Source organism: Galeopterus variegatus, unplaced genomic scaffold (assembly GCF_000696425.1).
Source record: "Galeopterus variegatus unplaced genomic scaffold, G_variegatus-3.0.2 Scaffold2522, whole genome shotgun sequence".
In the NCBI taxonomy this organism is placed as follows: Eukaryota; Metazoa; Chordata; class Mammalia; order Dermoptera; family Cynocephalidae; genus Galeopterus; species Galeopterus variegatus.
In genome coordinates, this window is record NW_007728633.1 from 227,282 (window position 1) to 240,304 (window position 13,023).

The 13,023-nt window shown below is 37.2% G+C and overlaps 2 protein-coding genes across 10 annotated transcripts in view; one reads left to right on the forward strand and one right to left on the reverse strand.

Annotated features, from left to right (window-relative positions):
* The window catches only part of NIF3L1 (NIF3 NGG1 interacting factor 3-like 1 (S. cerevisiae)), a 16,558-nt gene extending 11,269 nt beyond the window's left edge, over positions 1 to 5,289 (forward strand). For 3 of the 7 annotated variants that reach the window (XM_008582112.1, XM_008582114.1, XM_008582113.1), the window contains exons 6-7: positions 318 to 401; positions 4,160 to 4,452. In XM_008582112.1, the coding sequence (XP_008580334.1) occupies positions 318 to 401; positions 4,160 to 4,344 (269 nt within the window). In that variant the 3' untranslated portion in view covers positions 4,345 to 4,452. Of the gene's footprint in view, positions 1 to 317; positions 402 to 2,614; positions 2,706 to 4,159; positions 4,453 to 4,486 lie in introns of those variants that run through there. The other 4 variants (XM_008582116.1, XM_008582111.1, XM_008582117.1 and 1 more) reach the window with 4 other exon arrangements.
* Positions 5,290 to 7,462: 2,173 nt separating this feature from the next.
* ORC2 (origin recognition complex, subunit 2) overlaps positions 7,463 to 13,023 on the reverse strand; it is a 49,636-nt gene continuing 44,075 nt past the window's right edge. For all 3 annotated transcript variants that reach the window (XM_008582120.1, XM_008582121.1, XM_008582118.1), the window contains 3 exons: positions 12,346 to 12,407; positions 11,527 to 11,645; positions 7,463 to 9,549 (listed from right to left, as the gene is read on the reverse strand). In XM_008582120.1, the coding sequence (XP_008580342.1) occupies positions 9,463 to 9,549; positions 11,527 to 11,645; positions 12,346 to 12,407 (268 nt within the window). In that variant the 3' untranslated portion in view covers positions 7,463 to 9,462. The remainder of the gene's footprint in view (positions 9,550 to 11,526; positions 11,646 to 12,345; positions 12,408 to 13,023) is intronic.

Sequence of the window (13,023 nt, forward strand, 5' to 3'; positions counted from 1 at the left end):
AAAAAAAATTCAGGGGCCGGCCTGTGGCTCACTCGGGAGAGTGCGGTGCTGATAACACCAAGGCCCCGGGTTCGGATCCCATATAGGGATGGCCGGTTCGCTCACTGGCTGAGCGTGGTGATGACAACACCAAGTCAAGGGTTAAGATCCCCTTACCGGTCATCTTTAAAAAAAAAAAAAAAAAAATTCAGGAAGCACAATTCACATACTGGTGATGAGACTAGGAGTGAAATCTGCCTTACACTTAGGATTGTTAGTACAAATTATAATATTAAAAGTGAAAAGGAATTGTATTGGTCTCGTTTCCTTTATTTTAGAGTCCCTAGTCAAAGTTGTGGCCCTGTGTGCTGGTTCTGGGTGCAGCGTTCTGCGGGGTGTAGAGGCTGACCTCTACCTCACAGGTAGGACAGTCTTTGGATTATTCCTTCCCAACCTTGGTTTGTTTTTCAGTAGTAGATTTTAGGACAGTGCCTGGCACATAGATGATATTTTTTTGAACCTGAATTAAACAGAAACTACACCAGAATTGGAGACATATTGTATTCTTTGTGGAGAGAAGAAATCATTGAAAAATTATTAGATTATCTCAAAAACTGGTATCTAGCATTTATTTAACCTATCTTCTTCCTAAACCTGATTGCTCTCAGATTTCATACGTTAGTTAACAGGATACTTTCTATCCTATCACCTTAGAAAATGGTTCCTCTTAGCCCTAAAGCCAATGATCAATTCCTGTCAGTTCAAGCTCCAGTATCTTTCTAGAGCCTTTCCTCTTATCTCTATCTCACCATCAACTCCTACCTAAAATACTGCATCAAGCCTCTAGTCTTCCATATACTCTACCAAAATTAACTTTTGAAGGTAAAATTTGCTGGTGTTATTGTCCTGGTTAAAAGCCTTCAGTGATTTCCTTCAAGGCTGAATGTTGCACCCTCTTTCATATAGCCTTTGCTTATGCTGTTTCCCCCAGCTAGAGTGCCTTTTTCTTGCCCCTTTCCTTGTACTTGTACTGATAAGTGATCGCCTTCTCTGAGAAGCTTTTTCTGACACTGGCCTGCTTCTGCCCCTCTTGGATCCCTATCACTTTGTCCTTAACCTCCAATATGCATTTCTTTTGGACAGTAATTATTTGCCTGGCTCCTAGACATAATACTCTGTCCTTGAGGATAATACCTAATATGTACTGGTTAATTTTTATTGAATGAATTACTGGTCTAGTTACTACTCAGGGATACAGCCAAACATGGCCCATTAGTCCTCCAAAGGATTTGGAGGCATTTTAAATGGTCCCCACTTTGTACACCTGCTGCTACCAGCTGCATTTCCACCTCTGCTCCTCCTTAAGGTGAGGAGAGAGTGAGTTAGAGAATTACTTTTCCTGCTTCTAGGACCAGACTCTAGGATCTTAATCCTCTGATCATTCCCTTGCCTATCCTGCCTCCCACACCTGTGCCTTATTATCTAGCACATAAAGGCTGCTGCACTGGAAACACTGTCACATCCAGAAGTATAGAGGTGCAGCATCTGAGTAAGCCTGATGTGATTGCTCTGAACAAGTAAACTGAAAATATAAGGGCTGGCCTGTGGCTCACTTGGGAGAGTGCGGTGCTGATAACACCAAGGCCACGGGTTCGGCTCCCTATATAGGGATGGCTGGTTGGCTCACTTGGAAGAGTGTGGTGCTGACACCACCAAGTCAAGGGTTAAGATCCCTTTGCTGGTCATTTTTTTTAATTTAAAAAAAAAAAAAAAGGAATTTCAGGTCTATACTTGCAGGAATAGTACAATCAACTCCTGTATGTCCTTCCCCTAGATTACTAATGGTTATATTTTGCCACATTTGTACATTATGTACATATGTGTGTGTGTATATATATATATACATAATATACTTATGTATTTTACCTGGAACAATTTTGGAATAAAGTGCAGACATGATGACCGTTTATCCCTCAATACTTCAGTATAGTCTCCTCAGAACAAGGATATTCTCTTATGTAATCATGGGACAGTTATTAAATTCTGAATTTAATATTGTTAAAACACTTATTTGATATAGTCTATTTTCAAATTTGGCCAATTGATAAATATTTATAGCACTTCTTTTTCTGATTTGAACCCATGATCACACAATGCATTTACTGTTATATCTCTAGAATAGTTCCCCAGTTTTTTCTTTATAGCATTGACATTTTTGAAGGGTATAGGCCATTTGATCTGTGGTTATTTTTCTTTTTTTTTTTGTCCTTTTTGAGACCGGCCGCACCGCACTCAGCCAGTGAGTGCTGTGAGCGCACAGGTCATCCCTATATATAGGATCCAAACCCGCGGCGGGAGCGCTCCCGCGCTCCCAGCGCCGCACTCTCCCAAGTGCGCCACGGGCTCGGCCCATCTGTGGTTATTTTTCAATTTGAGGTGTCTGATTGTCTCCTTATAAATTTTTTTAAAACTTTAAAAAAACAAAAAAATTATAAAGTAATATATGCATAAGATAAATTCAAGTTCCAAAATGTGAAAATATCTTTCCTATATGGCTATGTGGAGAATAGAAAAGTGTTATGTGGCTAACTTAAACATCTGTGATATGTGAGGCATCACTTTAAATAAATTCTAGGAAGCATCAGCCAAAGGACCAAATATTGGCTTCTGCTGCAGTTCATCACCCTTCCAGTGAGTCTGAGGCAGTGTTCTCATGGTTGTTAAGGGTGAGTGATATCATATAAAGACAAGCAAATAGGGAGCTTCCTCCTTGTAAATTCTCTCTCATTTGTCAGTCTCTCTTGTTTGCTTATTCTTTCCCACAGCTGCCATCCTGAGTGAGGCTTTTCTGTCCTTTGACTTCAGCTATTCCTGTAAGATCTTCACTGATTTCCCCATCTTCATGGCTTCTCCAGCCGATTAATTTATTACATAGTCCAGGCTGCCAGACATGTCTTTCCTAAAGCATGGTTTCTATGTGGGCCACTTTAATGTCTTTTTCTACTTTACTTCCCTTTTACTGTTACAGATTAAGGTGTTTTAAAAGATGCTTAAATAAAAGCCATTCCTTGTAGTGAAATGACACATACTTGGTGGAGAGCATGGTGAACTGAAAATTTTGGGGCGTAAGCTGGCCGATTAGCTAAGTTGGTTAGAGCACAGCCTTACAACATCAATGTCATGGGTTCAGATCCCTGCACCAACTAGCCCCCCCACCTCCAAAAAAACCAAGAAAATTTCTGGGAATGTACTTTTTTCCTAAGTGCCATTTTTCCTTAATTTTTATGCTTTTGTCTCTAGATTTAGTTCAAAATTATTCTTATGAACAAACCAAATTGTACACAATACATTTTTGCTTTTAAATTGTCATCAGATGCACAAATGGTGTTTTTAAAAATTTGAAACATTGTATTTGAGTTTTCCCCAAATCTTTTCACAAGATAAGACCCTGTTCTACCAATAACTTCAGAATTTCTAGTAATTTTGCCTAAGTCAAAAAAAATTTTTTGGGCCGGCCCATGGCTCACTCGGTAAAGTGTGGTGCTAATAACACCAAGGCCCCGGGTTCGGATCCCACATAGGGATGGCTGGTTCGCTCACTGGCTGAGCGTGGTGCTGACAACACCAAGTCAAGGGTTAAGATCCCCTTACTGGTCATCTTTTTAAAAAAAAAAATTTTTTTTTTTAAATCTAGGAATAAACTCATTTCATCCTTATGAATTGGACCAGGGTTGATGCTGAAAATATTGGTGCTCACAAAGCATAAATGAGTCTTCTGGGAAGTATACCTAGGACTTTCTCCTGAGGTATTTATTACTTATGTAAGAAGGAAACTTTCTGAAAGCCCCATTTTACTTAGCAGTAGTCATTTATTTTATTGTGGAAACACTATGGGTGTTCTGAGAGATCTGGTTCTGCTAGATATGTTGGATAGGATATTTGCCTTGGGTTGCCAAGGAGAAAGAAGTTGGAATTCACAGTGGGATGGCCTCTCTCTTTTTAAGTTGAGGGACATGTAAGAAAACTATACACAGCTTTCTAGATTTATATGGAAAGTAGTTCTACTGTATTATGTTTATTTCATACAGAATCCATATTTGGTATTTCTGCTGTTGTGGTTCAGCATTTCAGATACCATGTCTAATATTTAAATATTTATTTGCTCTTTCCTTTTTGGCAGGTGAGATGTCCCATCATGATACTCTGGATGCTGCTTCCCAAGGAATAAATGTCATCCTCTGTGAACATAGCAACACTGAACGAGGTTTTCTTTCTGATCTTCAGGATATGCTGGGTGCTCACTTGGAGAATAAGATTAATATTATCCTGTCAGAGACAGACAGGGACCCTCTTCATGTGATATAACACATACAGGAACATCAGGATGACACAATCTACAAATTGATTGGATTCCAACTCAAATGCCTAACAAGTCAGTGGAGTCAATATCCTTCTGGAAGAGTGTCTCAGAATGTAGTATCACTTCCACGGATGACACAATCTACAAATTGATTGGATTCCAACTCAAATGCCTAACAAGTCAGTGGAGTCGATATCCTTCTGGAAGAGTGTCTCAGAATGTAGTATCACTTCCACTTTGTTAATCTGGTTCATCAAATGTTTGATAGCTCATAAGGTAAAAACTGTAATGTAACACATTAAAGAACAATATTCATTATAAACTCTATGAAAGATTGACTAAAATCTGCTCAACATTCTTGGGACGTATCTCAAGTAATTCCTTAGCTTAATTGTAGATGGGATATGTCAATCTAGGTATCTCTGCCCTTTTGTTAGTTTAAAAATATACTTTAAACACTTGGGTCTGAATACTTATTTCTAGGTAGTAGCTATTTTGGAGTGATAAGGTCTATATGTACATGTTCCTAGATCCACCTAATTTCTAATCTCTCACCTAAATTTTGAATCAGGATGAGGTTGTTTTTTTTTTTTTAAATACATGATCAGTATTCATATTACTATTACTCTATTGCTTTGTAGGTGACTCACCTATAATTTTATTAGTACTATATAAAGATGTTTAACTCTCAAAATAACATTGACGATTACTTATACAGCATTAGTTTTATGCCAGGCACTCTACGAGGTGCTTTATAAACACTAACACTTTCAGTCCTCATGAAGCATATAGGTATTATTCCCGTTTTATAGATAAGGAAACTGAAGTAGATTAGGTAGTTTGCCCAAGGCCACATAGCTAGAAACTGATGAAGTTAGGATACAAATCCAGGCAGTCACCCCCAAGCCTGTGGCTTAACCACTTCTTAATTAAATACATTGACACTGAAATTGATGTAAGTATGGAAGAAATCCTGAAGGAAAAGAAATCCATTTTAACTGATTTTTCTTTAGATAGTATGATGGGAGATTTTAAGGAAAAAAAATGCTCTTGTATATCCAACATCTCTACTGAGCATGTTACTTTGATGACAAAGAGCAAATCTTTTAAAATACTGTCCAAAATGTCCAAACAGAATTCTACATGTCTTTTATAGCAGGTTTTCCCTACCAATCTCATATCCTGGAGGACTTGGGATCCTAACTTAGAAATTATTCCTGGTGGATCACCTGTAATACAAGAAGTAGAAAGTTTCAAAGGGGTAGTCAATAGTGTCAAAGTAGAGAGAATGAGACAGACAGCCTTTGAAAGACTGTCTAATGGTATTTGGTTCAGTCGTTCATCATTTGCTTTTTATGTACTGGGCCCAAAGAGATGTGCGGAGGATAGGACAGCAATTTGGATAATTACAATAAACCATTTTAAGAAAGTATGATAAAGACATACATAGAGTATTCAGGAAAGGTTTTCTGAGGAAAGAGAGTAGAACTCAGTTAAGAGGGACAGCTTGAAAAAAATGCCGTGAGGAGAGAAACATCATAGTACATTGAAAAACCAAGTAATTAACTCATTATTGTCAGGGTGGAAAAGCAGGAGGCAGGAACGGAGTAGCCAGGGATGATGCTGAAGAAAGCCTGGGGCTAGTGACTCTTAAGCCTTTTTTTTTTTTAATACCACTCTTAAGGTGAGATGTCCCATCATTATTGGCCTGCTAGCACTTCTAAATAGCTAAACATACCCCCCAACATATCCTTTGTAGTTTTCTTTACACAAAACGTCACCCAAGATTGCTCTTTACTTGTCAGGTTTCCTGAACTGTTAGCTTTTGCTGAAATGTTATTATTTTATAAAATTTGATAATGAGCTTTATGTTGTACTCATGTTTAAAGTTATATCTCCCATAGCATCAATCATTTCAAATTCACTTTATTCAACACATTAAGGATGCTGTAGATTTTACTGTCATTAAAACCTCATAAATAGTTATTTCATGTTTAATTTTCATATCCTCACAACTCCTGTCTGGCAGAGCGTGCTATGTAGTAAGTGCTCAAATTAATTACAACAGCTTAACAGCAATTTGAAAAAACCAAAATGTGGGAGACCCCTCCTAAGGGAGAAAGCAAGTAATTACAAAAAGCGTGAGAACAAAGTCATTTATATAATTTATCCATCCCTCAGTTTTTAGGAGCCACACAATATGTCATAAGGCAGACACTCATGACTCACTGCCACCTGAGGGCTAATCAAAACTGAGCTGGAAGAATCATCTCAAATCTCAGAATGTCTAAGAAAGTACATTCTGAACAATGCTACCAACTCCACATTTGAATTAGCTGGAAACAAAAAATGACTGAACTTGTAAAGTTTGTTAGTAATTTTGTTTAAAAGTTAAGCAAAATCTATTAACCATCCCCCAAACCCACTGACCTTTTTATTATTATTTTTTTTTTTGTCCTTTTTGAGACCGGCAGCACTGCGCTCAGCCAGTGAGCGCTGTGAGCGCACCGGTCATCCCTATATAGGATCCGAACCCGTGGCGGGAGTGCCGCCGCGCTCCCAGCGCTACACTCTTCCCGAGTGCGCCACGGGCTCGGCCCTCCACTGATCTTTAATATGAATGAAATGATCATATATTTAAATAACTAATATGGGCCGGCCCGGTGGTGCACTCGGTAGAGTGCGGTGCTTGGGAGTGCAGTGGCGCTCCCGCCGAGGGTTTGGATCTCATATAGAGACCAGTCCGCTCACTGGTTGAGCGCGGTGCGGGCGCAACACCGAGGGTTGCGATCCCCTTGCCGGTCGCGGTACGGGCGCGACACCAAGGGTTGCGATCCCGTTACTGGTCACGAAAAAAGACAAAAAGGAAAAAATAAATAAATAAAAATAAATAAATAACTAATATGATGCTAAGAAAGTACAGTTTGGGGCTGGGCAGTTAGCTCAGTTGGTTAGAGCACAGTGTTGATAACACCAAGGTCAAGGGTCAGATCCCCATGCCTGCCAGCTGTCAAAAAAAAAAGCCCAGTTTCTGGAGTATTACAAAAACTAATTTAGCACTCCCTGCATAAGGAATTCAGTATTGTGCCAGTTTATAAAAAGTAAATGTTCTACATCCCTATGTGTTTTTTGCCATTTTATTAAGAGCACCCAGAAAATCTTTTCAAAGTTTCGGGTCTGTTCAGTTGTGTCAAAAGCAAGTTAACACAGACAATGAAATTAGAGCCTTAGCAGTCAAGACAAAACTGCTAGAGCTTAAGAACACTGACGCTGACACAAGTTAATGAAGAGCATACATAACAATAATTCTGCCAAGATCTTCACCAGATCCGTAAGGTGCACTCACAAAATTTCTTTAGAAGCACTTCAAGATATTTTCAGCACTAAAAAATTTAAAAAGTGATTCTATCCAAATAGGCTTTTTACTTATTAATAATTAATAAAGTCTATTACACTTTTTATTTATTAGTAAAGTCTACTGACACTGCTCACAAATAGATTAGACACAAAAATTACAAAAATAAACCACTAGATATTTAAGGGTAAATGCAAAAATTTGCATATTAGGTCCATAAAAGTTTTGTATATTTTTTATACTGTAATAGTTATTATAAACTAGATATATTAAGCAAAAGAAGCAAAGTGCAAACCAGCAAGTATATGTTACCATTTGTGTTTTTAAGAGGAAAGAGACAGATAACCTTACATATGCATAGACTATCTCTGAAGAATATTTATACTATTATCAGTGGCTGCCTAAAGGACTTGGGGATAGGGAATGGGAAGGAAATTCACTTTCGTTTAATATCCTTTGATACTACTAAAAAAATTTTTTTAAAAATCATATTCATGTACAAATTTAAATATTTTAATTAGTAGTTATATTTAAGACTAGACCCTTAATAAATGGACTTAAAGTTACTGAATTATATACCATAAAGAAGTTATAAGAAAATTCCAAGCATTTTTGGAAACCCCTTTCTTAAAAGGAGTTTACAAGATAAGAAATGAATGAGAAATGCTGATGCAGTACCTATTTTATTGCAGTGATATTTTGACAAAGAATTTCATTTCCAAATATGACATATTTCATATGTGAAGACTAAGCTGACAACAGGGGCCAAGGTTAGCCTTTTTTTCTTTCCTAAGAAAAAAGGATCATGTAAATATTTAGAAAAAAAAATGGAAATATTTTACAGTTAATTTTAGGTCTACTTGATGGCAGAATCAAGATTAATTTACAGCCATCCATTAATATACTGCTCATCTGCAAGTTATTCAAGAAAAGAATATGTCAGTATACAAGAATAATGAAATGTTTTTGCTTTTTGTCTCAAAAACAATTATTAAAATGTGATTCAGGAGTAATTCAGGATTTTATTTTTCTAGCCTGGCTTCCCACTTATATCATGAAGGTCACGGCACTTACATTAACTGTTCCAAATTATTGTTCATGTGCTTTCTAGATTGGGCAAGCACCCTATATACTTCTTATGCTTTTCCTGCTATCCCAACCATATAGTATCATATACCCCCTCCACACCCCCAGTATAAAGCCTAAATCCAAAAGGAGAAACCTGGATCACCTACTTCTTCCCAATCTATACCTTTTAAGTTGTTTCAGAAATAGTAAGAAATGATCTGTCTTCTCCGGTACACTCTTCAGTTCTGACACAAGGAACAGCAAATAAAGCAGATTTACGTGATGCCTATGTCCTTTATACTTCCATACTCTGGAACAAGCACACTTGCAAACAATCAGCTCGAGGAGTGTTAAAAGGCCCTCAAAAAATTAGAAATAATATCTCTAGTATAAAAGAATTCAAACACATCCAGTTCCAAACAGTCCCTGAGCACACTTCATTCCAGCAAGAAGTCTTCAGAGAGGTAATGAATGAAAGGCACATTTTCTCCAACATGAGGACCGCTGCATAGTACTAGAGACAGTACACCAGTCAGGCTAATAAAAAGTTCTAATTGATGACATTCCTCTTCCCAATTTTAAATCTTGTATGCTGGAAAAATAATCTAATGTTGGATGTAAACACAACACTTTTGACCAGAGGAGTGGCAGCTGGGGTACACCAACCCTTCCATGGAAAGTTCAAGAGTAAAGGATAGCTTCAAGCCTCCTCTTCTTCCCTTTCTAAGAAATCATTCAATGTTCCATTGTCAACAGGAATTAATAAATACTCCACTCCGTCACTTCCCTAAAAGATGTAAGAATACCCTGTATGTTAGTCATTTGTAAGGGAGGCACTTCTATTATAGGTTAAACAAAAAATGGATTTGATTTCTTTGATGCAATATTTTAAATCAATATATAAATATAAAAATTAAGACACAAGGGCACAAAGGCACATGTATCTATTTAAACACAATGAGTTACCGTTAAACTACTTTATAGTAGAAAAGAAGACTAAGCGGGTATTTATTTTCTTCACTGTGCTTTAGATCCTCCTTTAATCTCTTGCCCTCTCCAGAATCTGACACTATTGATTTCTCTGTTTTTTTCTCCGTATCAGTGAGATCTATCCCCACTGGCTTTTAAACACATTTAAGTATCTCCAATTTTTAAATAACCCTCATTAGACTCAATCATTCCTCTCCAACTATCATCCTACCTCTGCACCTTCCCAGAAGAGTCATCTACGATGGAGGTCTTCTCCACCCTAGCTACTGCTTCCATTGCATGTCATTTGCTTAGTCAACCAAAGAATTCTAGATTCCTAAATCCCATGGATACTTTCAGTCTTCATCTTTTTGTCCTGTCAGCAGCATATGACACTGCTGACTATTCGCTCTTCCTTAAAACATGCTTCTCATGGCTTCTATGACATCATATCCTGGTTTTTCCTCACTATCTGGCTGTTTCTCTCACTTCTGCAGGCTTATTCTTTACATGGCAGTTAAATGTCAGACTTCCAGGCTTAGTTCCTGGCCCTTTAATCTCATTAAATGTCCTCCCTCTAGGAAGTCCCACCAATGCTTGATTTCGGTTACAACCCAAATACATAGGAATCATAATCTTGTATCTCCAGCCCAGATCTATCCTCTGGTTTCTTGTCCCAGGTAGCCTAGTTGACATGTCTACTTGGAAATCTCAAAGAAACCTTAAACACAGTAAGTCTAAACTTACTAAGATCATGAACTCATGATCTGTCTCCCCAAAATGTTGCTCTTCCAGTTTCTCATCTAACAATCTCACGATCTCCAGGAATCACCCTTAACACTTTCCTTTCCCTTGGTCCCCGTATCCAATCTATCATCAATTCTTATCAATTTTACCTCCCAAGTATATCTTGAATCCAACTGCTTTTCTCTCTTCACCTAGTCCAATTCACCATTGTTTTACCCAGACTACTAACACATTCCTAGCTAGCCTCTGCAGATCCACTTTTGGCAATCCCATCCCACTCTGCCCCATTCCACTCTTCATACCAGAGTAAGAACAATTTTTCAATGACTTCTCATTATTTCAGAATAAATATTAAAATCCTTCCCTTGGCCTAAAAGATATGCATGGTCTAGCTCTTACATCACTGTCTCTTCAGCCTCATCTTGTGCCACGCTGGCCTTCTTTTTAAAGTTCCAGGGTGTCTCTACATGCTGTGCCTGGCCTGGGATACTCTTCCTTTCCCTTCTGACTAGTTATCTCCTAGTCTTTTAGATCTCAACTCAGTGGTCTCTTCTGATATCCATAATTAGGTCAAATCCACCTACTTTAATATGCTCTTTCAGAACCATGTACCTTCTGTCACAGGACTTAACACAAATTTAACATGTATGCGATTACTTGAATAATGTTATGTCTCCCCCATTAGACTTTAATTTCTGTAAGAAAAGCAATTAAGTTTTTCCTTACAAATACTTAGTACAGTATCTAATAATTAGTATTCAGTATAGACTGAATGAATGGAGTAGAAGTAAGAGAAGGGAAAAGAATTTTTTGAAACATACTGTATTTCTAGTGGCCTATTATTGTGAACTAAAATTTATAAGGAGTTTTCTGCTCTGAAACAGAATACTTCTACCATGTCTCTTTCTATAGAATTCAAATGGCACATACTTAAATGAATCATGGAAACTTAGTTTCAAAATCAGGTCTGAGTCAAAGGTATATTTGTCCTTAAGTAAATGATATGCACTATTCCTGGCATACAACCCTGCAAAGAAAGCAGTCTTACCTTCTTTGTTCTTATAAGCTTGTGGTCCCTAAATTCAATTAACTGGGCCCGGAGAGTGACATCACTATTGACGAGGAATGCCTCCCGACACTGCTGGTAAAAATCTTGAAAAGAAAGTCCTGGCAAGTTCAAAAGGAGATGGGAATATAAGTCAGCATTTAAGACATGACCCCAGAAATGAATACCCACACCAAAGACCACAGAACAAAAGTGCTGTTGGCATGTTATACCAAAGTAGTCAACAAGTATTGATTTTAAAAAAGTAAGCAACTCTAGAAGAAGCAAAACCAGAGAATACTTAGGTTTTAAATGCTGTGGCTTATAGTTTTTAAGGACAACCAATTGGTGAAAGTAGTCGACTGTGAGCAAGTAAGTGTAACATAACCCTGTGGACAGTTTTAAATAGCATGAACAAATTGACTTTTAAAGTGAGAACTAGTAAGTCACGAGAGTGGAACAATTACTAAAATGTTTGATTAACACATTATTTTTGCCAAAGGGGAAAAAATCTAAAATGCCCAGCATATGAAAAATATGTAATTAGCAGACACACATCCACAGTTAGCACAGGAAATTTTAAAACTAAGCTGGGTTTGTCTTTCAATTTGTGTTGGCAAATAGCCTATTCAGCAGTGTATATGTAAGGCCAAGCCTATTCAGCAGTGTATATGTAAGGCCACTTGAAAATTTGTTATGTGGCAGACATACCCACCAGAGTGACCACTTACTGCTGTGAAAAACCGCTGTACTATGATTAGATCCAGAAAAAGAATTTACAGGGTAAAACAAAAGTCACACAATTTAATAAATATTTGATACCAATGTAAGAAGGGTTATCCTGGTTATTCAGCTGATACTTTATTAGTAGCCTGAAAATCCCCCTAAGGAAAAAAAAAAACAAAAAACCAGGAATTCAAATCCAGAATGTTAACATCAAAAGATAAAAGATTAGGAATAAAACATACAAAGAGAATGTCAAATACGTGGCCTATCTGCATTATCCCCTTTTCCTTTCTCCAAGAAACATCATATTCTCACCTACTTACTATTATTATTTTTTTTAATTTTATTTTGTCGATATACAATGTGGTTGATTATTGTGGCCCATTACCGAAACCTCCCTCCATCCTCCCTCTCCCATATTCTCACCTACTTAAAGAGGAAAAGCTTTTTTATTTCCTTTTAAGGAAAATATAAAAGCATTTTTTTTTCTGACTATAGTTTACTCCTTGTAGAAAACTTGGAATATATAATAACATCTTAAGAGGAAAATGTCAATCCCATAACCCTAAGATAATAGTCATTAACATTTGGTGTTGAGATCATATTGGGCATATTGCTATCTCAAATCTTTGAGACAGGGAATGAGACAGGGGGGAAATACATAAATTCACACATTTATATACCATTTTTTCATTTGTTTTTAAAACTGCAATCATTTTTTTTCACTGTACATTCTTTTTTTTTTTTTTTTTTTCCTTTTTTTCTCTTTTTTTT